The following is a 26,830-nucleotide window of genomic DNA, read 5'->3' on the forward strand; positions in this document are numbered from 1 at the left end:
GAAACAGCGGTTCCGCTCCCCCACCGCCCAACGGGGCGGAGCGAAGCGCCGCCATTTTGGAGAGAGAGAGAGAGGGAGAGAGAGAGCGAGCGCACCGTGGGCCGGCAGTTGCTTCCCGCCCGCCTCTCTCTGCTCTCCGCCGCTATCGCCATGCTGTCCGCCCGCGTGGCCGCCGTCCTCGCCCGCTCCCTGCCTCGGCAGGCCGGCTTGGTGAGCGCGCCTCCTTCGCTCCGCGGGCGGGAAGAGGGCGGCGGGCTGCCGCCATCTTGGGACCGCGGTGACATTGAGGGACCGCGGCCTTCTGCGGCCGGTGCTCCGGCTGAGAGACTGCTGGGGGTTTCTGAAGGGATGGGAGGGGGGTGGTTCGGCGCTGTGCCCGCTGGTGTCCTCAGCTGGAAGGCGGGTGGGGAACGGGACGCCGTGTGAAGGTGAGCCCATGTGTTCGTGCTCCTGACCTTGTCACAGTATCCTCTCAGACGAGTGGGAGCTGGGTTTGATGCCGTAACTGCAGCTTTTTGATATTGCAGCAAAACGACTCAAAATGGAGGCAGGGTAGATATCTAAGCCTCACTGAAAAATTAATATGATCTCCCTTCTGTATGATCAAGGAAACCTTACTGAAACAATTGTTTATTTTAGGTTTCCAGAAACACCCTTGGTGCAGCATTTGTTGCTACTAGAAACATCCATGCCTCCAAAATGGGTTTTCAGAAAACAGGTAAGTCTGAAAAAGGGTTTGTATTGTAAGAGTATTGTTTAAAAGCATGATCAATCAGCTACTTCAGGGTGTGAGGTGTCGGTGTGTGTCAGCTAATAAAATCTACCAGGATGTCAATGTATTGTGTAGGAAAGCAAAATACCACTTACAGGGGTCACATCCAGGAGATGTCACTTTAATAATTGTTCAAGTTATGCCCAAATTGAAAGAATGATCACATATCAACTCAAATGCCCCACAGAAGTCCACCTCAGTCTTTAAGCTCTGCAGAACTATCTGGGGGGAGGAAAAAAAAAAAAAAAAAAAAAAAACCCACCTCAAATTAGTTTCCTCTCTGCTTGGTAGAGGAATATTAGGGAATAGATGGCTTTCTCAGGTTTGCTTGAATTTGACCTTGTGTCCTTGGGTATAACTGTTGTGGCTGCCAGCATCTCAATGAAGCTGCAGTGCTGCAAAGCAGTGTTTGGTTGTGGCCCATCTGCAATTTTTGACACTGCTTAGACTGACTAAGGATACTATGAAGAAATAATTTTCAGTGTGTTCCTTGGGGCATCCCAGCTGAGGAGACAAGATGTTGTTCCAGGCATGCTACCAAATTGGAGAAGATAGAGAATGCTCATTAATAATACGTTAAATAATTTATATTGAACAACTTACTTAAATGTATTAAGTACCTTTAAAATACATTTGGTTATGGGGTTACCAGTGAGTTGGCAGTGTTCTGTTGTATCTAGTTCCCTGCCTGTGAAACTAGCATGTCTTCTTTCTTAGCTAAGTTTGGCCTGTTCAGTCTGATGTCTCTCTAGGGAGAGGAATTGACTGTAGGGCATTCTGAAGGAAATTGATGACTAAACTAAATGTCTATCACTGTTTTGATTGAAACTGGTTCAGTAATGAGTTGAAGCTGCTTTTATTATCTGTGTGCACAGAAGCTGTGTACACGCTTCATGCATCACATGTAAGGAAAAGCATTGCTTTCCATGTTTTATGACAGATTTAAGAAAGGGTATGTTAACTTGTGAATTTGAGACAAGCTTACTGTGTTCATACTGTGTATTAATTCACTGAATCTGGTTTGAAATATCTCCTAGGCACTGCTGAGGTATCTTCTATTCTTGAGGAACGTATTTTGGGAGCTGACACCTCTGCTGAACTTGAGGAGACTGGCCGTGTGCTCTCGATTGGTGATGGTATTGCCCGTGTGTATGGCCTAAGAAATGTCCAAGCAGAGGAAATGGTTGAGTTTTCTTCCGGGCTGAAGGTTAGCTTTCAATAAAGCAATTTATTTACTGTAGAAGTAGAAAGATGGGTTTTGTAAGAAGAATCTGATACTGTTTTTGGAATGACCCACATGGAGCTTTTACGGACTTAATTGTAACTTGAATATTTGATATGTCGAAATAACGCTACCAAAAGCAAATGCTCATTTTGGATTTGTGATGGTTTGCTTTTTGGTGTTGTTAACTGATTTTGGCCAGCACTTGAGCTTTATTTGCTTTCCTATGGGAAGTATTATTCCGGTGTCAAATTAGCTCTTTTGTTTTCATTGGTTTCAGACAGATTTTTCTGATTACTGTTGAGAAACAGACTCTGTGATCCAGTATACTCTGCCATATGCTGACGACTTCTAAGGGTCTTCATCTTAAGGGTAGACTGAAGTTAGAAAGTTAACTGTTCCCTGGGAGTTCTGCAGTATTTCTTCCAGTGTGTTTTTTTTTTTTTTTAATGCTATAAATTGGCTTATGTGGACAATCCAGTTCTTTTCTCTTGTTGAATTCCTAGGCAAGATAAATTTATTTGAACCCTGATAATCCTTTCAGTTTTTCTTAGCAGGAGTGATGAGTGCTGGAAGTGCAACTAAAAATATCATAAATTCAAGGTTTATGCAGATACTGTTGCCTGTATGGAAGGCTATGCATGCATCAGATGCAAGCAGAACATTGGTGATTGTTCTAAATTAGGTTGAGATCACCAGTGATCCATGTTAACCACATCAGTAATAAACTGCCAGGAGTTCAGCATGGATGTAGATATCGTTATTCTCATGATACCATGATTGTTATCCTAGGGAATGTCCTTGAACTTGGAGCCCGACAACGTTGGCGTTGTCGTGTTTGGTAATGACAGACTGATCAAGGAAGGGGATGTTGTGAAGAGGACTGGTGCCATTGTGGATGTTCCAGTTGGGGAAGAGCTGCTGGGCCGTGTTGTAGATGCCTTGGGCAATCCAATTGATGGGAAGGTAAGTGTAACTAAATCTAATAACGCTAAATCTTAAGCTTGCTTCCTTGTGATAGAGACTGCAGTGTGTTTTTTTTTTTTTCCCCTCTCTTTTAAGGGTCCTATTACATCTAAGACACGTAGAAGAGTTGGCTTGAAGGCCCCTGGCATCATTCCCAGAATCTCTGTGCGGGAGCCTATGCAGACTGGTATTAAGGCTGTGGACAGCTTGGTGCCCATTGGTCGTGGCCAGCGTGAGCTGATCATTGGTGACAGGCAGACAGGGTGAGTTAAGTGCTCAAACTAAGTGTTTCCATAAACAGAGACTTGTGTTCACCTTTATACAACAGAGCATTCTGTATGTAACTGAGTGGAGATTGGGAGAAAGATGGGCAACTTAGTTTAACCTAACCCTGCATTATACAGGAAAACTTCAATTGCCATTGACACAATAATCAACCAAAAACGATTTAATGATGGAACAGATGAGAAAAAGAAGCTGTACTGTATCTATGTTGCCATCGGCCAGAAGAGATCTACCGTTGCTCAGCTGGTGAAGAGGCTCACTGATGCAGGTAGCAGCTTTTTTCTGATACTTGAGCTGGGCTAAAAGTAGCATCTTATTATATAACACTGAATACTACTATGAACTCTTCCAATTGAAAACATAGACAGAATTCTTTTCTTACCACTTGCTTTTGTGGACAGGGAGTCTTTACAGTTGTTGGGGCATGGAGTAGGTGACCTTCTTTTCATCACAATGCATTAGAAGCCATCAAACTGTTGAATTGCTTCTGAAAAAGTTACCCTCTTTTTTTTTTTTTTTTTTTTCTTTCCATCAGAGTTTAGGAATTTGACAGTTAGCAGGCCTCATTTACAAGCTGTGTCCCACAAGCGTTGATGAACTTAAGTCAGTGTGAATGGCAGTTTAGTGAGGAGTCTTTACTGCCCTGACACACAGATTGCTTGATAACTTCCTTTCAGGAACAGTAACGTCTGATGAAAGTGGCTGCATATGTAACGTGTATACACATGGCTGCAAATGTAGCTCTGAAGAAAGTAAGCAGCTCACCTCTGGCCTGCTGGTCAAGCAGAATCATGGTTGGTAGGGGAAAAAAAAATATTTCAGCAACAATTTGTACTATAAAACATGGTAGTACTTCCTTTCAAAAGCTAAAAAATCAGACACACTGGGCTCGGAATGGCTTCTAGAGCTTAAGCGTGTCTTAATTGAAGTTTAAACCACACTTCAGACAAGAAAGATGTCTGCAAGTGGTAGACAATAGCTACTATAAATTCACTCCAAACTTCTTGAGTTAGGCTGATATGTTGTTACAGTGTTCTTTCATGCAACAGTGTGGTGATGTTCTCTGGCTTTGCTTCAGCAATCTAGTATTTTGCATATTGTATTTGTTGGTTATTGGCATGATAATGTAATGCACTTATGGTGCTCTCTGTCACATTCTTTACAGATGCCATGAAGTACACAATTGTGGTGTCTGCAACAGCATCTGATGCTGCACCCCTTCAGTATCTGGCTCCCTACTCAGGCTGCTCCATGGGGGAATACTTCAGAGACAATGGGAAACATGCATTGATCATCTACGATGACTTGTCCAAACAGGTTAGGAATCACAGTTTACAGACCTCATAGTCCAGCATTGGTGCTTAGAGCAGTGTGAACTCCCCAGGCTTGGAAGTTCAAAATTTTAAGTGAACTGCTGAAATCTGAGAGATTCCTTTGTATTCCTGTTGCAGGCTGTTGCCTACCGTCAGATGTCTCTGCTGCTGCGTCGTCCGCCTGGCCGTGAAGCTTACCCAGGTGATGTGTTCTACCTGCACTCTCGCCTGCTGGAGAGAGCAGCTAAAATGAATGATTCCTTTGGAGGAGGCTCTCTGACTGCTTTGCCCGTCATTGAAACTCAGGCTGGTGATGTGTCTGCTTACATTCCAACCAATGTCATCTCCATCACTGATGGACAGGTAGGACTTAGTCTTTATGTACCTGTACTTCTGAGTAGTTCACTCTAAGGGATGCTTGTAGACTTCTGAACAAGCTAGTAAGACAATTTTCTCCTGCAGATCTTCTTGGAAACTGAGCTGTTCTACAAAGGTATCCGTCCAGCCATCAACGTTGGTCTGTCTGTGTCCCGTGTGGGTTCTGCTGCTCAGACCAGGGCAATGAAACAGGTAGACATGAAACTGCTGCTGCTTATCGCATCAGAGATGAGTAACCTGGAGGATGTGCAACCCATTTCATTCTTTCATAAAGAGTTACAAATACAAAGGGAACTAAGCTTAGGGTTCCTTGACATTATGAAATGAGAACAAACTTACAGGATCTCCTTGATATTTCCATTGCTTGCAGACAGGAAGCAAGAGGTGGAGAGTGAGGAGAAGACTATCTGCAGGGAGATGTCTGGCTGATAAGTTTCATTGTGCTGAAATGGGTGCTGAGCTAGCTAGATACAGAAAATACTCTTAATCCCACTTTTTAGTCCTGGTACAAGTTAGAAAGGCCACATCTGGAATACTGAGTTCAGCTCTCGGCTCCCCAGTTTTAAAAAAAAAAAAAAAAAAAAAAAAAAAAAGAGATCTCCTAGAAGGAGTCCAGGAGAGGGTGACAGAGATGGTTAAGGACCTGAAACATTTCCTGTGTGAAAAGGCTGAAGGATGTGTTCAGCTGTTCAACCTGGAGAAGAGAAAGCTGAGAGCGGTTCTTACCAATGTTTGCAAATATCTAACCTGTGGGAGTCAAGTCAGCGGGTGTGGACTCTTTAGTGGTGAGCAGCAACAGAAAAAGGGGCAGTGGACAGAAACTGGAACTTAGGAAGTGCCATGCTAGCACAAGGAAGAACTTCTGCACTGTCAGAGTGACAGAGCACTGTCACAGGCTGCCCAGAGTGCTGGTGGAGTCTGCTTCTCTGGAGGTATTCAGGACCCAGCTGGTAGCCTCCCTGTGTGACCTGCTGCAGGGAACCTCCTTTAGGAGGGGGGTTGGACTCAATAATCTCTAGAGGTTCCTTCCAATTCCTACAGTTCTGTGTGTGAAAGGCACAAAATCAGTTATGAATCTTCCAGGGAGGCATAAAATGTTAAAAGGCCAAAAAGTATGGGATTTTTAGATAGTTGTCTGTTCAGCTTACTTGTGACAGATGTCTTCTGAAGATTATCTGCTGACTACTAGGTTCAGTGGGTGGAACTCATTGTGACCTGTGTCTTGTAGGTGGCTGGTACCATGAAGCTGGAGCTGGCTCAGTACCGTGAAGTGGCTGCCTTTGCTCAGTTTGGGTCTGATTTGGATGCTGCCACACAACAGCTGCTGAATCGTGGTGTGCGTCTGACAGAGCTCCTGAAACAAGGACAGTATGGTCAGTGTCCAGGATGTGACCTGTCTGCATTTCCCATCCACAGTTGGTCTCTGTGGTGGCAGTAAGATGTTCTTTGGGCATCGTCAGTGAAAGCTTGAGCTGTGTTGCATGCATGCAGTTGATTTCAGAGAAAGCTTCTGTGTAACACTGATGTATTGTGGTAGAAAAATTGCTGATGGTGTGAATGTTTTTTTTTTTTTTTTTTTCATGTAGTTCCCATGGCTATTGAGGAACAGGTTGCAGTCATCTATGCTGGTGTAAGAGGTCACTTGGACAAGCTGGAGCCCAGCAAAATCACTAAATTTGAGAGTGCTTTCCTGGCTCATGTACTGAGCCAGCACCAGGCCCTCCTCTCCACCATCAGGTATGATTTTTTTTATCTTTCTTCATCGCAAGAGTACTGATGGGAGAGCAGGAGCATAGGTAGCAATCACTGAACCATTAAGTTAATGTATCCTAGAGCATCAGGCCATCTGTGCTGCCTCTGATAGGAGGTTAAATCAGCTTGTTTTTTGTCCTTGTGCTGTTATCCAGAGCTGAGCATTTTACAGTTAAGTTTAGAAACCCTGCTGGTGCTTAAAGCAAACCTACTTCTGTGCCTGTCCTGTAAGCTGATACTGAGATGGCTTTGTGCAGTCAGTTCTCATGTTTTTGATAGCCTTAGTGCTGTAGATTAAGTGCTGCCTAGTGCCTTGTTACTGAGCTGACTGTAGGGATTTCAGTATTAACATTGTCCTGCTTTGTGAGCCAGTTCTAGCTTGCTTTATCCTAAGTTGGATCAAGTGCATTCTCTCTGGGGCATAGCTATGCAGAGGATAGCTGTAGTACCTACCTCAGCGAGGCTCTGCTTTGAGGGTATTTGTTGACAAAATTTAGTCCTTAAACAGAGCAAGCTCTTTTAGAGAAGGGATGGTAATAGATTTATTTATTTTTTCTCCTAAGCAATTGACAATGCATTTATTCCCATGTCAGAAGTTAATTAAACTCTTTTTTGACAGGACTGAAGGGAAGATCTCTGACCAGACGGAAGCTAAGCTGAAGGAAATAGTCACAAATTTCCTATCTACTTTTGAGGCATAAACTCATTATCTGTTCAAACAGACCAGGCTGTTTTTGTTGTTACGTGCTTTGCCTCCATCAAAGACCTAAACGTATGTGCGACTTGAATGTACAGATCTCACTGAGAATAAAAGTTTCCATGTAAAAAAGCTTAGTTATGCTGGTCTCAATTACTGCTTTTCTAGCTGGCTACTTTAACAGTGCACTAGAGGAAAGTTAAATTTCTTTGGATGCACTCTTGCTCGAGGAACCCTGAAAAACCAGGAGACATCTAATTGTTGAGAGGATGAAGCTAGGATGAAACCGTATATAAAAACTACCAGTAGGATGATGTGGCTGACTGCAGTTTCCGTTATGACAACTGTGGTTTGCTTGTGCAGCTTTTCTCCTCTTCACCAGGTAACTTTCAGAAGGCATACAGCTGCAAAGCTGTTCACACTCTCTCGGCATGTGTGGTGGCTGCCTGCACCTCGCAGTGTTGTCCACTAGCAGTCTAACACTATGCTAGAGTACAGGATGTTTTAGAACTGCAAAGTCATGTTCCGGGTGGCTGGCTTTCAGATGGGTTCTTTCAAAATTATTTTCCTTGTCTCTAAGGACTTAACTGCACATTCAGAGATTTAAATGTGGTCTTCTGTTTCACTCCAGTTCTGTCAAAATAAGCTTTTCAGTTGTGATATGGGGGAGGTTATATTGCCGAATATCTATTCCATTCCTGACTTCCTGGAGACGTGAGGTGTGAGATCCCAGCGTTGCAGTGTGTAGCTGGGATGGGGAGAAGCTTCCTTCCGACTGTGGCAGTGAGTGGAAGGATCTATTGGGAAGTGCCAAGCAGATCAATGGGGTTTTGTTGCCGCAGGGTGGTGCTGCGAAGCAAAGAAATTGAGTTGGTTGTGATGGAGATTCCTAACAAGGACTGCGGGCTTTGGGCCCTCTTCTGGTGGAAGTATTCATTCCTCTGCTTTCAGCGACGCATCGCCGTCAGCACTGCGGAAACGCTGATCCCACGTGCAGGCGGTGCCCAGCAGTGCCGTAGCTGTGATGTGCGGCTGCGGCCGCGCTGGTGGTGACAGCTGTCTGCTGCCCTGAGTGCTTTGACCACTGCTACTCTGTCCTGCAGTCTTTCTGTCTCAGCCTCAGGTGGGTGTACCTGCCAGTCTCCAAGTGCGCTCTTCCAGTGCTATCAAATCAGATGTACACTGTGTACGTGAAAGGAAAGAGGAAAACTTGTTCTAGGACGCAGATTTTAGTGTGCTTGGAAGAAACCAGATTGCACCACAGCTGATACGTTGTCAGATTGCTAAAACTTTCAGAGCCTTGACCTGAAGCGTGGACTTTACATATCTGAAACGTGTGACATTGCTACTGGGGCAGAAACTGGAGACATGGGCACTGAAAGAAAGAGCTTTGCTATAAATCTCAGCTTCATTGCATGCGCACAACAGGGCCCTTGGGTCACAAGTCAGCAGATTTCAGTGAGTGGAAAATGCTTTTTTTTTTTTTTTTCCCTCTTTCCTTTTTTTAACCTCAGAGGGCTATCTCGGTTGTCCCTTTGTCAGAGCAGAGGCAGCACGTTACTGCTGTGGGTTCTGAATCAGGCTTTCCTGTGCCTGCGGACGCAGCGGGGTGGGAGGGCGCGGGGTGGGGCAGTGCTGGGAGCAGCGGCAGTGTTGGCAGCAGGAGCAGCATGAGGGAGGCTTGGTTCCGGGACCACTTCTGGGTGAGTTGGGGTCTGGGGGAACAGGATAGCGACCCAGGGAATGCAGCAAGACACCTGGTGTCCTGGGGGGCTCATCCTGTCCTCACACTGGCTCAAGTCCCTGGAGGAAGCTGAGCTATTGATCTGGCAGCAGACCCAAAGCCCGCTGCGTGGTTGAGGGGTTGTGGGCATTCTCTGGCCGGTGCTGCTTATCCACTTGCACCTGAAAGCCACTCAATGCTGTGGCTTTGCAACCTGCCCTGTGCAGCTGAATTAATAAGCCGTGAGCTGATTCTGCAGGGCTGGAGGAAGTTGGTGCTGGACCAAAGGTTTGATATTAATAACTGACTGCTTGTGAACTATTTGAGAACACTGCTGTCAAAAAGTGTCCGTTGGTGAGTTGCTTCTTGTCTTGGAGCTGATCTTTTGGCTTGCTGCTGATGAGCTGCAGAGGAAAAGTCGCAGCTCGGGGGAAGCTGCAATTTATTCTTTTGAGTCTGAACTATGCTTTTGGGCATTTTATGCAGAAGTGCCAAACAAGTGCTTATCTGCTGCAGAGTATTGTGGCTGTTTGGTCCCCCTTGGTGTCTCAGCTTTCAATGGGATACGAGAAATTAGGAAACTGGTGCCAAAGTCTGAGCTCTTGGGACTCTGCCTATCAGAACGGCAGATGAGGGCGATGCCCAGGGATCAGCTCCTATGTGCTGAAGTTAGGGTAGGTATCGGGGTGCTGAGGAAGCATGCATGGTGATTTTAGCCAACACCATGAGCAAAGTAGCTAATGCAGAGCCATCAGTATGCATATCAAACTGCCTGGGGAATTAAAGCCAGCTTTGCGTATGGCAGCTGTTTCTCAGCCACTCGTTGCCAAGAAATTTCCAGAGTGCCCTTTTTGTTTTGCACATGTGCAGCAAGGGAGGGCAGCCAGGGTGGTTGTGGTGGAAATGCTGTCCCACTGCCTGTCTGATGCCAATGGATGCTGTGTGTCAGGGGAAATCGTCGCCGTGCCAAGTTGAAATGCTTTATGCTCAAAAAAATGAGGTATCAGCCAAACAGCCTACAAGGCACCACAGCAATATCTATGTTGCCCGCAAGGAAGAAGGAAGGGGTGAGAAATGGACAGAAAAGCCCAAATTTGGCCAGGTGCAGGGCTGCTGATAAAGGTTCCGTTTGCTGTAATGCAGAGAGAGAATGCAAACTTCCTCCTGCGATTTTTCTCTGATGCTTGAGGCAAAAAGGGAAGAGGAACGAGAATGCTGCTTTGCCAAAGTGAAGGATTACACAGGGCTCAGGACAGCTGGGTGGGAAAGGGTGGGTTTTGGGGGGGGGAGGGGGTTGTGGCTGCCCCAGGATGCAGTGCAGGATAGAGGTGCTGCAGAAGGAGAGGATTCAGTACTCCAGCTGATGGAACACCATGTCGTGTATATGAACAAATGCTATGCATGGTCAGCTACATGATTGAGGCTATAATTTTGTTTCTGGGGTCACACACACACACACACACACACACACACACACACACGCACAAAGATGGTAGTAGCCCCATTTGCTCTTGAACATTTTCTTCTGTTCCCTTGTTTTTCTGCTCACCCTGTTAGGTCTAAACATAAGGTGCTAAATTCCCTCCAAGGGCTTGGCACCCCAGGAGCTGCTGGAGCTGCATGCTGCCCCAAATGCTCCTGCTAGCACCATGCCTCGTCCTGCCCATGCTTGCTGCAGCCTCCTACAAAAGTAAAAACATGCCAGAAATGCTCTTTGTTTCCTCTTGCCCTGTCTGCAGTGATCTCTGAGAGTTGAGCAAGCACAGCATTGTTTTCATCTATTGGGTTTTTTTTTTTTTTGTGGCCTACTGTTCTTCTTTCACTGTACAAACTCTCTTCTTTCATTCTGATGCTTTCCATGTGAGAAGCACCCAGTTCTCCCCGGCCCTCTTATAGCAGCTTCTTTGGGGCAGCTCAGCAGCAAGTGTTGGGTATGACGAGAGCATTTGGTTCTCATAAAACGACATGGGGAAAAAGGGAAATTTGGCCAAACTTTGCCTTTAGGTATGTATCCGTGCGGGCTGCTAGGCCATAGGGGAAAAATGCACTTTGGGGTGATGCAGACTGCTTTCCCTTCCTCCAGCTCAGCAAGTGTGGCCCCATTCGGTTGTGTGCTCAATGCTGTTCCCACGCAGGTGTTACTGCATGTTGCAATGCGACGTTGCTGCCCGTGGGACCAAACTCATTTCTTTTGCGTGTTGCATGAGAGAGCCTCTCTCCGGGTTAAGGCTCGATTACTTTTGCTCACTGCAGAAATCCTCCCAGAGGTTCTTCTTGGTCTCAGCAACCTCTGCAGGACCATGAGCAACTTTGAGATGACTGATAGTGAGCAGGGCACGGCCGTGTATCGCTATATTTTCTTCTAAAAGCAAAAATAGACATCCAGCTTCTGCAGTGCTTCTCAGAGCAGATGTGGTTGAGTATTTCAAGCAGCGGTCCATGAGCAGCTCTTTTTCTCACACCTGTGTTCGCATATGGTCTGGGTCTGGAGTCTGGGGATTGATGTGAAGAAGCTGAAAATACGTGAGCAATATTAACAGCGGTCTGGAACACCACACGTTTTAGAAGAAAAGTGGCACTTTTCTACCCGTGCAGCAATTTGAACCTCACATTTCTCACTGTGTGAAGCCTTGTGTTATTTCTCCTTGCTAGCATTGCTCCCAGCCCTGTGAACTCCTCCTTGAGAGCCTCGGGTATAATACAAACCTAAAAAGGCAGGAATGGGAATTTCCACTCCTCAGAAGCCCTGTGGATCTGGGAAGCATCAGCTGCTGCTTTGTCACCTTGAAATCATCTGTTCACAGTTTCCATGGGCTGTCCTCTAAATAGCACATCTGCTGTTAATGCTGTGGGAGAAGGGCTTTGGAGTCCTTCTACTTTGCAGACCCAGCACTGGATGTGGACTCTGGTTTGTAGACTCTGGTTTTAGAGTACACTCTAGGCAGAAACCTACCCACTGCACCCATGGGGTGCATTCCTCCCAATGCATTTACTCCAGGCATAGAAACACAGAATAGAATGCTCCAGGCTGGGTTGGAAAGGATTTTAAAGCCCACCCAGTTCCAACCTCTGCCATGGGCTGGCTGCCCCACCAGCTCAGGCTGCCCAGGACCCATCCATGGCTTTGGATGGGTCCTCCAGAGATGGGGCACTTGCAGCTCTGGGTAGTGGTGCCAATGCCTCATCACCCTCTGAGCAATTAATTTCCTTTCAATATCCAATCTATATCTGCCCTCTTTTAGTTTAAAACTGTTCCCCTTTGTCCTATTGCTGCCTGTTCGTGTAAAAAAATCAGTCTCCTTTTTAAAAGTTCACTTTCAAGTACTGGATGGCTGCAATGAGGTCTCCCCAGAGCATTCTTTTCTCCAAGCTGAATGAGCCCAGCTCCCTCAACCGTTCTTCGAAAGAGAAGTGCTCCAGCCCTCTGATCATTTTAGTGGCCCTTTTATGGACCCACTCCAACAGCTCCACATTTTACTTGCTTTGGGTGCCCCAGGCCTGGATGCAGTACTCCAGATGGGGCTGTACTAGGGCAGAGCAGAGGGGGCAACCCCCTCCTTGCCCTCTGTCACCCCTCTGTTGATGCAGCCCAGGACGTTATTGGCCTTCCAGGCTGTAAACTCATGTCCTGCTTTTTGTCCACCAGAACCCTCAAGTCCTTCTCCACAGGGCTGCTCTTGGTGAGTTCTTCTCCAAGCCTGTAGGTACATCTGGGATTGCCCCAACCCAACACCCTGCATTTGACATTGTTGAATCTCATGAGGTTCATGTGGGTCCACTTGTCCAGCCTGTCCTGGAGACATCTCTTCCTTCTGCTGTTTTTGACAGCACCACTCAGTTTGGTGTCATTGCTAAACTGTTGAGAGTACACTCCGTGCCATCATCAGTGTCACTGATAAAGATGATGAAGAGCACCAGACCCAGACAGACCCCTGGGGGACATCACTCTTCACCACCTGGACATAGATCTACTGACTACAACTTTTTGGTGTTGTCATCCAACCATCCAACCAACTCTCCACCGAATAGTCCAGCCTTCAAACCTATATCTCTCCTATTTAGAAATGAGAATGTAGGAAACTAAGCATGTGGCAAAACCCTGGTAAGTGCAAGAAGCTCAAGCCATTCAGGGTAACTTATTTCTAACAGCAGCTGCTCAATGATTTGCTTGTTCACCAGCATTTTTGGCATGGCAAGCCTGGTGCCATGCTGCTGGGAAGATGCTGTTTATGGTACAACACAGCTGGTGCAGCAATTTGTGCCCGATTTTTATTCTCTTAGATGACAGCAACACAACAACCATTTCTTTTTTTCCCCTTCTTATGGGAAACCTCTTCTCTCATACAGCCTTGTGCCTTATTACTGCTAAAAACTGGAAGGATTCAGCAGGCTGTGAGGGTGAGGACTCAAGGTTGTTCGGTGAATGCTTGGTGCTACGCTGGTTTTCCAAAGATCTTTTTGTTTTAGTTTATCATGGCTTCAAACCTTGTCCTCGCCGCATTCCCTTTCCTCTTTCACTGCTCTCCCAAGGGCAGCCATGGTGGTTCTGTGTTCTTTCCATGCTGATGTCTGCCCAAAGGCTGCTGCATATGACCCTGCCCAGCCCAGCTTCATCACAGCCCCATCAAAGCCCCTTCTGTGTCTATTTTATTTCCTTTGAAATGGGGTAGGAGGCCAAGTTAGGATGTTCCTGAGTTTTGCAACTGTCGTGAAAAGCCGTTTCAGTGCAAGCATGCTTCCTTCTTTTGCAGATCCGATTAGCAAAGAGGTGACCTAAATTGAGAACTGGTTGTGTGTTTTCAGAAATAAGCTCATTATGGGAGGAGGTTTGTGCTCAGTAGAGAAACAGAAAGTGTTTGGAGATCTCAGAAGGTCCTCTGTTTCCCCTCTCTCATGTATGGAGCAAGACTGGCCTGGGATTCATGGGGATTTCCTGCTGCCCCTCTCCACCCCAGCTCTGCTTTGTCTCTTGCTTTTTGCCACTGATTTTAAGTCCCTGACTGCTTAAGGAAGTCCATAGTGATGAAATCCTTCGTTTACCACAAAGATCAGCCCTGTTCCTCCTCAGTTCTTGCTCTGGGTACAAATTCCCGAAAAATCCATCTCTCTGCTGTCAGTATTTTCACAACCAGCTATCTGCTTGCTGTCATATAGGCTTGGAACACTTCCTGCATCTCTCCATCCTGCCATTATTCCTCTTTAAGCTTCATAATAACTATTTGTGGCTTTTGCTTCCTTTCTCACAGCTTCGTATCTGCTCTTGCCATTGCTTCCTTTCTGCAGCCTGCTTCCCTGTTCCTTCATGTGATCTTTCACACAGCTTTTACAGAAGGTAGCACCTTTTGCACAGCCACAAATACACGTATATATCTGTTTTACTGACCATCACAGTAAAATACGTGTGATTTGACAGAAAGCACTGATCCCTCAGAAGCCCATGGGAAACCTATAGAGGCACTGGGGCTGGGACTTCTGGGTTTGGTGACGGTGGGTGGCAGACTGAGGACCTCTCACGGCCCTATGCGACATGTTAAAAGCCATAAGGCAGTGTCTGGAAAGGACTCGGTGCTTAGGGAAGTGGTCTCTCAGTGGTGTTTTGAACTGATGTGAGCAAGTGTCACTTGCTTTTCACAAGGCCACAGAGAAAGTTATTGCAGCAGTGCTGCTGAGATGCATCCACACACTGTGAGTAGTGGGGGAAGCCTGTAGCTCACTGATGATGTGTATTTTATTTCCTGAAATTGGAGCTAGTAGTTAGGCTCCTAGGAGGGGATGTCCCCTGGGGCCATGTGGCCATGAAACCTGTTTTTAATTGTATCTACATGCTAAACCTGGGTGTTTCATGTATGTCCATTTTTCCTGAAAATCATCTGGGTTCTGGCATTTTTATAAGAATCCGAATATGGTAGAGTATATCTCAAATCCTTCTCTAGACAATGAGGCGAGACATCACAAGGAAGGAGGGAAAGTGCTGCAGTTTTTGGGGGGCCACGGTGCATTGCAGGGCCAACGATGCTGAGGAAGTATCAATAGAATGTAGTAGGACTGAGCTGTGCTTTGTTCCAAATTTAAGGCCAGGTGGGATGGGACCTTGGGCAGCTTGATCTAGTGGGTGGCAGTACTCCCCATGGCAGGGGGGTTGGAATTGGCTTTAAGGTGCCTTCCAACCCAAGCCATTCCATGCTTCTATCGAACTGCGATCACCATTCTCATCACAGAATCATAGAATGCTTGGTTTGGCAGGGACCTTAAGGATCATCCAGTTCCAACTCTGCCACAGACAGGGCTGCCAGCTGCTAAATCAGGCACTGTATCAGACTGCACAGGGCCCCATCCAACCTGCCCTTGAACACCTCCAGGGACATCCACAACCTCTCTGGGCAGCTGTTCCAGCACCTCACCACCTCCTCAGTAAAGAACTTCCCCCTGATATCCAACCTAAATCTCCCCTCCTTTAGTTTAAAACCATTCTTCCTTGTCCTACCACTCTCTACCTGTGTAAAATTTGATTTCCCTCACGTTTATAAGCTCCCTCATCCTGTACCCTCACCCACCCCAAAAAGAACAAGACAATATTTCACGTAATTTACAGGCATGCTTGCTCCCAGCAGAGCCATTCATCGTATCAGTGCTGGTGGAGGTACCAGTGGTCATAGACTGCACTAACAGGCATGTGAATCCCATTCTTGTGTTTTCAGAGCACAGATCTGACAAGCACAGTTGGCTATGACAGCATCATTCAACATTTGAACGATGGCAGGAAGAACTGCAAAGAGTTTGAAGACTTTCTGAAAGAAAGGTACAGAGCTGTCTCTGACAGTGGGTTTAGTTGGATCTGGAAAATGAGGCAGTGACACTACTTCTATTTCTTGTATTCTCATTTCGGTTTCCACCATGTTTAACTGTGTACTATCTTAAAGCATCTTTGATTTTTGACTCATAAGGAACTTGCTTTTTTAACATCGTCCTTTCCCTGCACAGCTGGTCCTGTGGAATCAAGTCTATACCTGGGTCTTCTCAATTGGGAGTGATGGCATTGGTCACAAAGCCCAGGAGCAAACTGTTAAGGGCATTATCCAAATGCCTCTGGAACACTGACAGGTATAGGGCGTTTCTCTAGGCAGTCTATTCCTGTGTTTGCCCACTCTCAGAGAATCGTGGAATAAAATTTGCACAATCACCTTCTCAGCATTTTGCTCATCAGTATCTGTCAGTCCATCCATTTGAAGCATTCAAACAGCTTTCTAAAATGTCTGTATCTCTAACACAAGTGTCTATATTGTTGATTTCTGTAGATGGAAATTCATTAGACACTGTGAATTGCAGGTTCTCCTGCTCTGTCTCCCCACCACGTTTGTCCCAGGCTATTTTGTTCCAAGTCTTGTATTCACGTTTGCTTTCTCCAAGCTGTCAATATCGAAATTACATTAATTCAGGATTTTTCTACAACATTCTTGATACTTAGCCCACCTATCTCATTTGGTTGGCCTTGAAGTGATCAGGCAGTTGAACTTGATCTTTGTAGGTCTCTCAGTTTCCTTCTATTCTACTTCACTCCACTCCATTCTGTTCCATCCAGTTCTATCCTACCCCAACCCATCCTCCAGGAGATCTTCTAATGCAAGTCAGCAGCAGTACTTGTTTCTCTCCACTGACCACGGACAGCAAAGTCATCTTGCCCAGATGGAGATATCTATATTTGACCGAGCAAGTCTAGCCTTGACTGTACAGAACTCAAAGCAAATTCTTAAACGACAGCACATGGGTTTTCTTGGTGTATGGGGCTGCTGAATCACAGCCTGAACCTCTGATTAATCACCTGAGGTGAGCAATGAGTCAGTCACGGGAGCACAGGTGAAGGCAATTCTCCTGTGCTGCAGGAAGGGGTGGAGCCTGGCTCTCCTAGACCCACTTAAGAGCTGACTGCCAGCGGGGAAGGATCCCTTCTGGAGATCTGCTCCCCTGGAGTCTATCATGTGAGCCCAGGATAGGGTGAGTGTCCTTTTTTCCTACTCTAGTATGATAATTACATCAGCCAAGCTCCTGGATATACTATATCATCTGTATATTCACTTACACTGATTGTACACTTGGTTTTCCCTCTCTTTTCCAAGAGATGAGGGCAATGCAACTTCCCAGAGATGTTTATACGGTACCACCACAAGGTCTGGCCTCTTCAGATGTTGCCTTTAAGGACCAGAGGCAGGCAGGAGAGCATACCTATTGGCTTTAAAAAGTGCTGTACTTTTCAGTTTTGAACAGCTGAAACATCCCAGCTGAGCTTCAGGCAAGTGTAGGGAAGCTGAGTGTCTATGAGATGCCTGTTTCATTCTGTCACATTTGTCTGAAGTCAGGCAATCAATACTTCAAATGGATGGACTGGCAGATACTGATGAGCAAAATGCTGAGAAGGTGATTGTGCAAATCTTGTTCCAGTTGAAAAACAGAGATAAAAAAAATAGTTTGATGGCTTACCTGGCTGCGTTCATCCAGCAGCTGCATGGTCTGCTTAGTTCTCCATCCCTTGGGGAGGTGGTGGTTGTACTTATGTCAGCAATAGGAAGACAGGGAGGGCAGCTGGCAGGACTTTGAGTGCAGACAAACCAAACTGCAAGTTCCAAGGATGATTTGTGGTGGTCTGGGAGGTAAGTGTCCATGCTGTCACTCTGATGTGACAGCCTGGGATATTCTGCACATTCGCTGTTCCATTATTTGTGGTGAGGGATGTCCTTATGAAACTCCTTCTGCTCTTGTAAGCAAGTTTTGGTTTCTGAAATGAGGTTTTCTTCTCATTTCTCTCTTCCCTCAACAGGGCAGTTATAGAAGAAAAGTATGGCAAAGAGCTCATTAACCTATCGAAGAAGAAGCCCTGTGGGCAGACGGAGCTGAAGTAAGTTCAGAGTCCAGAGGCTTTTGCTTCTACAGGTGTCTGTAATTGGAACAGTGAACGAGGAAGAGAGAGAAAGAAGGGGGCAGGGAGGAAGAAAATAGTGTTGTGATGTCACTGGGACATTACCAGATACTCAGAAATCAGTCTTGTGAATGAATACTTTTCCAGCAACCAAGTTGGAATTCACCAACTTCCCATTAGCTGTTGGCCAACCAAAGTGTCATTGGCACTCAGGAGAGAAATAGGCTGGTGACTGTCCAAGGATCATGAGGCCTTGGGTTTGCTCCTCACCCTTTTTGTGGCCAGAAGGAAGTCCATGTACTTCCTCAAGTCGAACCACGTGAACATTCAAACCTAGTGCTTTGTCACCCTGCATGGATATTGTGGCTGCTGTGGTTGGCTCAATGAGTGTCCCTTGGCATCTTCTGCTTGATATTTTGGTTTGATCTTCCTTGACCACTTGTTCACAGTTTTATATTGGGCTACCACTTTTTTTTTTCTTCCTGAAATCTTCATGACTTTGTCTTAACAGGTAGAAAAGTTCCTCATATTTTCAAGCACTCACCTCATGCAGTGTGTAGAAAATATTCATATGTTCTGAGTGATACATTTTGGAGTTTGCTAATAACATTTGCTTTGAAACTCAATATTTAGTAGCATCCAATGTTCAGGACAAAAATGTAAGGTCAAATCAAGTGAACTGTGTTGTACTCACTGATAAGTGAAAACCTGGAAGTGTAAGGAGAGTAAATAAACCTGTTTTGAGCTCTGTGCTCTTGAGTGCAGGACTTGCTCTCTCTGCTGTCACCATTGAATCCTGCGCTTGCATCTGGAAGTGATCTCTTCTAATGCTCTGCCTGTGTTTTTTCAGTACCCTGAAGAGATCCCTGGATGCTTTCAAGCAACGTAAGTAATTCTTCTTTTTCATGTGTTGGGACACTTGGCAGTGCTGAAGCCTTTGGGTTATTGCTTAGGAAGAAGCAGAGAAAACTCCAAAACTGTATGATATGGGATCAGGTGTAGGCCGTCCTTTTGGTCCATCTCAGCCCAGAGCATGGAGTTGGGAACAGAGTGTTCCAAGGCATGTCAGAGTGGAACCACGGTGATTCCCTTTTGGGATAACTTGGGCTTTTGAAGCTAGCAGCAGCTTATAAGTTGTGCGGCACCAGGAGCCATCCATGGAGAGTTCAGCTGAGTGTTTTTTTTGGACTGGTTCGCCTTGCCCTATTAACGCAAATGTTCAGTAATCAAAGGATCAGAATGCTTATGCTTTGCCCATCTTAGTGTCCACTCCTCACCGTGCATTGCAGCCTGCTGGGGAGGATGCAGCCAGCACCTGTACTCTGAGGGCTCTGCTATCCTGTGCCAAAATCTGGCAGCTGCAAATCCACCACCATCTGTCCTGGCCACATTTGTCAGCTGCCGTGTTCCTGAACTGATGTCATAAATCAGTCCTCCAGCAACTGAGGCATTAATAGTTGTGAGTCTGGAACAGCTTTAGGCGTTGAACTGTGAGCTACAGCCTGTCTTACCAGCAAATAAGCTGCTTTGCTTGCTAGGTGGATGTTTCGTGGTATGGCTGCTCTCCTACTGGATCTGCTCAGTGTGGCACTGAGCATGAGCCACAGGTTTACTTAGAAATAGCTCTTCTGTGCTCCAAGGTGCTTCTCTGCTAGCCCTCCTTCAGACTGATGCTATAGGGTGTGATGTGCTGAAACATGCCTGAATTAGTCCGGATGAGGAGGGAAAGCAACTGTGCTCATTTTAATCACTTTTCTTAGTATGAGTTTTCCTAAATGAAATGCAAGCTGCAGCATGACTGTGAAACACTCCCTGCATAGGCAGACCCTGCTTGGAAGCTGCTTTGAAAGTGCTGCTGCAGCTGCAAGGGGATGGATTGGGCTGTGGGTCATTGGGGCAGTTTGATCTCACCAAGAAATCTGGCCTGAAAAACACAATATTTTTAGGGATATATACATGCACACACAAATAAGTCTTTTATTTACTTATTTATTTATTTTTTTTCCTTCACAGAGATAGATAATGTGGGACAAGGTCACATCCAGCTGGCACAAACTCTACGGGAGGAAGCAAAGAAAATGGAGGAATTCAGGGAAAAGCAAAAGCTTCATCGAAAAAAGGTCAGGCACTGCACTGGCACCTTCACTACAGGCCATTGTCTCACCTGGTGTCCCACAGACCCTTTTGTGTCCTTGTGCCCATGAGGGTGAAAAAGTTCTGAGCTCCTTCCTACATGTTGTAACTACGCTGTAACTGTGCAGCAACCTCTGACTTCCTCATTCTCACCAATGTCCTTCAGGGTTCTGTGAGGGACAGAGATAGAAAGCATTCCTCCATTAATGCCAGCCTCAATTAGGAATTTTTTTAAGATGTATAGATAGTGTTGTATGATCTACACAGTGTCTGGTAAAATCTGCAAGCTCTTTAACTCCTTATGGATTGAGATTCCCTTGACTGGGAAATGGGGAAAAGCTGTCAGAACCAGAGGCTGATCAGGACTTAGCAGAGGTGAGTGAGCTTGCCAGTTCTATCTGGAGGTGGTACGGTACTACATGTTGTTAGTATCCATTTGTACAGCTTTTCCACATACACAATGGAAGCTTAGATAGGAGTACAGAAAGATAAATGTTCTGGATGGGTTTTGTGAAGTTTGAAGAGTTGTTATCCTTGCCCATGGCAGCTGGATTGAAGCTAGATGATCTTTAAGACCCCTTCCAAGCCAAGCCCTACTATGATTCTAAGATACTGGAGTACCTAATTCCAGGTAGAGAAAGGTCCTTACAGCCATTGTTCTGTGATCCCATCATATGGTCCATGACTCTTCCTTTCCTAAGCCATGCTGACTCTGGCTCTGTTGTCTTCACAGATAGAGCTCATAATGGAGGCGATTCACAAGAACAGGAATTTGCAGTACAAGAAGACCATGGAGGTAATGCAAGCATGCTGCTATCTCTTGCCATACGGGCTAATGCTGCTAAAATACACATGCATGCAGCCATATTTGCATCTCATTTGCTTGTTGACTCCATTTGGTGTCTCTCCTAGGCCAAGCGGCTCTATGAGCAGCGCTGCAGGGATAAGGATGAAGCAGAGCAGGCTGTGCACCGCAATGCAAACCTGGTCACACAGAAGCAGCAGGAGAAGGTAAGGAGAGTGGGTGGCTGTGCAATATGGGAAAGGAGTGTCTCCTCTTGCGGATATCCTACCCCCAAGTCCTTCTCTCAGTTCTGGGGTTAGGGTGGCATGAGTGGGCTGCTGACCTTCCCTGGTGGGACTACTCTGCTGTGAGTGATCCACCAGGGCTCTCCTATACCTTTCCTCTCTCTCCCATCTCTGGCAGCTCTTCCTGAAGCTGGCTCAGACAAAATCAGCTCTGGAAGATTCAGGTGAGTATGGAGACATAGCATACTGGTTTGGAGGGGGGAGGGGAGGGGCATCTTGTGGGATGGGAGGAAGGAGGAGGAAGCTTAGCCATAGATCTCAGATCCAGAGATCCAGGAGGCACCATATGTCTTGAAGAAGCCCATGTGGCCCCACCACACTCCCTATATTCTCTCCAGACATGACGTCAGTCTTGCTGTGGGGCTTTGCATCCCAGTGAATTGCTCACCGTAGAGAACCCACTATTACTGGGTTCTCTCCAGGCTCCTCCAGCCACTTTTGTCTGGACAAGGTACCATCCAGCAAAAAATATATATCTTTAATTAATATTAACCAGCTGAGAAAGGTCCTTACAGCCATCGTTCTGTGATCCCATCATATGGTCCATGACTCTTCTTTTCCTAAGCCTAATTTGGTTTCCCTCATAGACAGGAGTTACCAGCAGAGCATTACTTCACTTGAGAAGATCCGGGAAGAATGGCAGAAAGAGCACATCAAGGCTTGTGAGGTAAGTGTCACAAAATTGTTTCACAGCGCACTGTGGTCCCATGGATGTCCATCCCCTTGCTGCAGAACTTAGGGGTAAAGTGCCTCTGTGTTCCCTTTATGCACATTGGAATGTATTGCAGCTAACCCTGCACGTTTCTCCTGCTTGGCTTCTGGATTCAAGATCCCACCTCTTCAAGGTTTCCACTACGTTATTTTATTTTTCTTCCACCACCTTTTAAAACCAACAGAGTGGAGTCACTTCGTGGTGATGTTTTTGCCTGTTGCCTGCTTGCGTGTTTGGTGCTGCCATCATCTGGCTCAAACAGTTGAAGTCTCAACACCTCTTGACTTGAGGCTACGACCACATGAACACCTAGCAACATCTGTCTTGGATGCTGACACCCTAAATGCATGGAGCATCCATGCCTCTGTTTCCATACATCCTTGGCTTTTTAAAATTTCTTTACATATGTAGGAGGAAAGTGAGAGGACAGCTGGGACTACAGGACCAGAGTGGTCTCTTCCACATCAGCACAGCAGAGCACTAAGGCCTTCCTGAGCTTAGCACCCAGCTTGGAAATGCCTGGTTGCACAGAGAAACGGTTTATCCTCTGGGCAAGCTAGAATACTTGTGGATTCATAGAATCATTTGAGTTGGAAGGGACGTTTAAAGGCTATCTAGTCCAACCTGTCTGCAGTGAACATCTAAAGCTAGATGTGCACCTGCCCTGCAGAGGATCAACCCCACCTGTTCCTTGCTGACACTGTCATCTTTTTCATGTTATTTGGGGTAGAAGAAGAGCTTAGATGTTTCTGGATGGTGGACTGTGGGGTCATAGTAGGTGCCCTTGCTCAACCCCTTTTCTTTACTGCTAGTCAGAGAAAGCTTTCTAGAACAAAATGTGATTAAGAGGTGAACTTGAATCACCTCAGGACATGTGAACAGTAAGTCTCCTCAATTGCATTCATGGCTGTACTGGCATGGGAGCCACCAACTTGTCCTTGTCATTGCAGTTCTTTGAGACTCAAGAGTGTGAGCGCATCAGTTACTTCCGCAATGCCCTCTGGCTTCACGTCAACCAGCTCTCCCAGAGCTGTGTCCAGAATGATGAGGTGAGTCATTTTTTCTGCTTTGGATCAGAGTACTCTCCTTTTGAATCTCAGCTGCACACCTGGGTTCTCTTTTCCCATCTTTTTGTCAGGCTGTAGTAATAGGAATGATCTCCTGAGTGCAAGCTTTTCTCATATTAGCAATTGGAAAAACAGGGAGTAAGCAGAACATGAATGAAAATGTGTCCTCAGCTCTCTGCCATCAACATCATACAAAAGCACTCACTTCTCCCTGGTTAAAGAAAATTGTGGTTGAAAACAATGAGACAAATGAAAGGCAGAGGGAGGTGACCTTGCCAAACATTACGCAGGATCTCACCCCATGTGAGACAACTGACTGAATAAGGACCTTTTGGTTTCTGACCTGACGTATAAGAATGCTTTTCATTTTCTTTCTGCAGAAATATGAGGAAATCCGCAAAAGCTTAGAAATGTGCAGCATTGAGAAGGATATTGATTTTTTTGTAAATTTACGCAAAACTGGAAGTTCAGCGCCAGGTAAGAGCTCAGTTCAACCTCCTGAAGTAGCACTGACTTGCTTCTATTCCTCATCTCTCTGTTGTCTTCATCAGCATCAGTATGGATGCAAAAACCACTGATTTTGTAACATCCTCCTCTCGTTCTCTGGCATGCAGCACCAGCTCCTGGAGATAATCTCCTCTTTTTGGAACACTGAAGTTCCAATCAAACATCTTCCCACAGAGAAGGGGGGGGAGAGGGGGGAAGGACAGCTGAATGTTTTTGTTGGCAGGTAACGAATTAAAGCTCTGTACTTAGCTGTTGTTACCTTTTCATAGCTCCTATTGTTTATGAAAACTACTACAATACTCAGAGGAATGTGACTCCTGTGAGAAGTCCAGCTTCTGTACCTATATCAAGGTAAGGCACATAAAATGAGCAATTGGAATTGCTCTTGCAAATTATGCTCTCAAAAAAAAAAAAAAGGTGCTTTTTTTATTTTTCTGTCTGTTGAAAGCTTTGGCAGTATTGCAGGAAAATATTCCCCTTTGCTATGCAGTCCATCACTCTCTACGATAGGAAATATTCCATTAGGCTGCCTGTTACATCATTCTCAGACTCCTCCCCCACCCCCCCAGCTCATCCAAGAGCTTTTGACTCCCACTTGTCTTTTGAGATCATCTCTCCCTTCTAATGTTCTCATGGCTGGGAATCTTATCCTTCCTGAAAGTGCTTCTGGTGAGTATGTGCTCAGATTTTCTCATGCCAAGCCTATTCCAAAATCCTGTCTATTGAAGTTATTGGTGGCTGAAAAAGCCTGGAGAGTATTGAGGTCAGGGTGGAGGAAGGTTCTGCCATGGGGAAGATGAGGATTCAGGGCTAAAGTCTCTTGCCAAGGATGAGTATTCCCTCTGGCTGTCACACTGGGAGAGAAGTCATGCACAATTATGCCTTCCTGATGTCTCATCCTGGGTGGAGGCATGTGAAAAGGCATGCCCTGGGGCTCACCTGTGGATGGTTTGTCAACGAAGTGCTGCTTGTTCTCCTCTCCTGCACCAGACTGCTGTTGGTGAGCTAGCCGTAACCTGCTTTGGTACCAGTTATTCAGAAAGCCTAGGAGTGCCAAAGCTCTGCCCTCTTATGGGCTCTGGGAGGATGATTTGGGACCTGCAGAACCAGAGCAGTTGGGCTGGTGCCCTTGGATATGAGGGGATCCCATAGTCACTCAGATCCTCAGCTCTGTTTGTTTGTTTGTTTTTGTGCAGGAGGGGGCCTCTACCCACCCCGACCAGTGGGCCAGGTGAGTTCCTTGGGCTTCTGACCCCACAGAGTATCTCTCTGATCTTGCTCTTCCCCATAGGATTACAAACTTGATCTTTCTAAAGGGCTTGCTTGCGGTCTAGCTCCTGTTATGAGTCCAGTCTCCATGGAGAGATGGTGGGAAGTTGGCCACTGACTTTGGATACAAAGTTTAATCTAGAAGATCTGATCAAAGCCCTCTGCATGGGAATTTCTGAAGACTTAGAATGCCCAAACTTGGAGTCTCAGCAGGCTCTTCTCTGTTTAAATGGTTGTATCACTTCCAGGCCACTTCAGGAATGGGATTCTGCAGCGAGACTCAGAATAAGCAGGTTCTGCTTTGGCATTTTGGCAAATCAACTGATCTCTCTGAGCACCATTTGTTCCTGCCTCCCATCCCTTTAACACAGTTGGCCAGTGCATGTTGGTTTTGCCCTGCATAAAATTCCTTAATACATTTTTGTGCTTTCTGTTTAAGGTGATCCTGATTATGCCACAATTGATGGCTACAGCTTGATACACCATTAATAGCCACTGTAAGTACTAAAGGAAGGGATTAATAATAGACACAGCTACAAAATAAGAATGGTGGAAAAAGAAAAGCCACCATTCAGAAGGATGATACTTGGGACTGATTAGTGGGAAGGGATGATCATGTCAGCCCTCTTGTTCTTGTCTGAGCTGAATCTGTGATTGAGACTCTGATCCTGTTCTGTAGGTTCTTCAGGCAGAAGATACTGTTGGTCTGGTCAGCATGGCAGAATTGGTGTTTTCAGTTATTCCCAGCAACACAGAGCTGCAGCGCTTCTCCATTTCGAAAAAATATTTGAGGACTCTGATAATTATTTGTACATGCAGAAAGTACCTACTAAAAATCTTTTCCTTTGATCAGAAGACTCTTGGACAGATATCCTGTCTTCACACCTGGGGGAAGAAAAGGCAAAAAAATAAAAGATAATGGACTGGGACATTGTCTGAAGAAGGTTTTAATTTCAAGTTCTTGCAATATGCCACCACCTGGGAGAGCCTGAAGCCCTTTTTTTTCCTCCAGAAAAGTAACGTGCTGAGTGGAGCTGTGCAAGGCTTTGGGCATGCTGGCTTGTGTTCAGAGCTAAGGCTGCATTTTGACCTGTCTCTAAAATCTTTCATTAGTAGCGATTAAGTTTGTAATTTGGATTTAATTTCAGTTATATTACTCAAGCGGCTTTTGCAGAGGTGTCCCATGACTTACACTGCGGGTAGGCTGTGCTGTTTTTCAGGCTCATGACTTGTGCTGGTAGGCTGTGCCTAAATCTGTAACACCGGGAGCTGCTGGCTGTATGATCTTCAGGTTGAATCCACATGACTTCTGTGAGTGCCTAAACTCATTAGGTCCCAGAGGTTTACTTTATTTCCTCATGTGGAAAGTATCATAATGAGCTTTAAATTCTGCCCTGCTACACTGTCATGAAATGTACAAGAAAAGGAATGGTTTGTCCTGTGGCTTTTTTTTCTTTTTTTCCATAAAAGATCAAGTATACAAAAATGCCTGTTGTAGTTTTAGTTCTTTAAATACATATATATTTAAAATAACAATTCTGAGTTGTTAGTGGATGTGTGGTTTTTTTTTTTTTTTTCCTACAATGTTCTGTTTACTTTCTGTCAGGGCTGAGGCTGCGTTCCTGAGATCAGGCGAGCTGTTGAAAGGCAGCTTTCCCTGGCTTCCTGTTTTTCAGCTGAATTTTTCCTTTTGAGGGTTGGAGAGGATCTGTAATTCATCAGACACGTTTGCACAGATTCTGGACATGACTGTACCACTTGTAAGCAGCAAAGCTTCCTTCATAGCTCCTACGGGTTGCTGCTGCAGCAGGGTTAGCGTGGCAACTATCTATCTACTCCATAACGCATTGCATAAATTCTTTTTGAGGATTTTTCAGCTGACAAAGTATAATAGAGGCTGTTAAGCTGAATATTGTTGTCCAAGAAATTTGGACAGAGCTCTCAGACTCAGGGTTTGGCTATGAGTGGTGCTGTGTGAGGGCTCAGTGATGCATTCCTCCCATCTTGGGACGTTCTATGATTCTATGACAATTA

At 45.7% G+C, this 26,830-nt stretch overlaps 2 protein-coding genes across 2 annotated transcripts; both read left to right on the forward strand.

Moving 5' to 3' along the window:
* Window positions 1–31: 31 nt before the first annotated feature.
* ATP5F1A (ATP synthase F1 subunit alpha) lies at window positions 32–7,409 on the forward strand. The gene is made up of 12 exons (XM_085213345.1): window positions 32–210; window positions 640–718; window positions 1,810–1,979; window positions 2,787–2,960; window positions 3,057–3,223; window positions 3,365–3,513; window positions 4,411–4,562; window positions 4,697–4,921; window positions 5,021–5,128; window positions 6,165–6,309; window positions 6,523–6,673; window positions 7,308–7,409. The coding sequence occupies exons 1-12, from the start codon at window positions 151–153 to the stop codon at window positions 7,387–7,389; spliced, it is 1,662 nt and encodes a 553-aa protein (XP_085069471.1). The 5' UTR covers window positions 32–150; the 3' UTR covers window positions 7,390–7,409.
* Window positions 7,410–9,013: 1,604 nt separating this feature from the next.
* Window positions 9,014–25,653, forward strand: PSTPIP2 (proline-serine-threonine phosphatase interacting protein 2). Its single transcript, XM_085213705.1, has 15 exons — window positions 9,014–9,088; window positions 15,807–15,907; window positions 17,921–17,998; window positions 18,870–18,904; window positions 20,033–20,139; window positions 20,886–20,948; window positions 21,065–21,163; window positions 21,360–21,405; window positions 21,829–21,908; window positions 22,904–23,002; window positions 23,401–23,497; window positions 23,797–23,878; window positions 24,724–24,758; window positions 25,236–25,293; window positions 25,476–25,653. The coding sequence occupies exons 1-14, from the start codon at window positions 9,056–9,058 to the stop codon at window positions 25,283–25,285; spliced, it is 1,005 nt and encodes a 334-aa protein (XP_085069831.1). The 5' UTR covers window positions 9,014–9,055; the 3' UTR covers window positions 25,286–25,293; window positions 25,476–25,653.
* Window positions 25,654–26,830: the final 1,177 nt, after the last annotated feature.

Source organism: Meleagris gallopavo, chromosome Z (assembly GCF_905368555.1).
Source record: "Meleagris gallopavo chromosome Z, MGAL_WU_HG_1.1, whole genome shotgun sequence".
In the NCBI taxonomy this organism is placed as follows: Eukaryota; Metazoa; Chordata; class Aves; order Galliformes; family Phasianidae; genus Meleagris; species Meleagris gallopavo.

Bases quoted from the DNA above. Each gene is read 5' to 3' on its own strand.
- ATP5F1A (XM_085213345.1), top strand. From the start codon at position 151: ATGCTGTCCGCCCGCGTGGCCGCCGTCCTCGCCCGCTCCCTGCCTCGG. The intron at 719-1,809 runs GTAAGTCTGAAA...AATATCTCCTAG, and splicing joins AATGGGTTTTCAGAAAACAG to GCACTGCTGAGGTATCTTCT. The intron at 3,514-4,410 runs GTAGCAGCTTTT...CATTCTTTACAG, and splicing joins GAAGAGGCTCACTGATGCAG to ATGCCATGAAGTACACAATT.
- PSTPIP2 (XM_085213705.1), top strand. From the start codon at position 9,056: ATGAGGGAGGCTTGGTTCCGGGACCACTTCTGG. The intron at 21,909-22,903 runs GTAAGTGTCACA...TTGTCATTGCAG, and splicing joins AGCACATCAAGGCTTGTGAG to TTCTTTGAGACTCAAGAGTG. The intron at 24,759-25,235 runs GTGAGTTCCTTG...TTTCTGTTTAAG, and splicing joins CACCCCGACCAGTGGGCCAG to GTGATCCTGATTATGCCACA.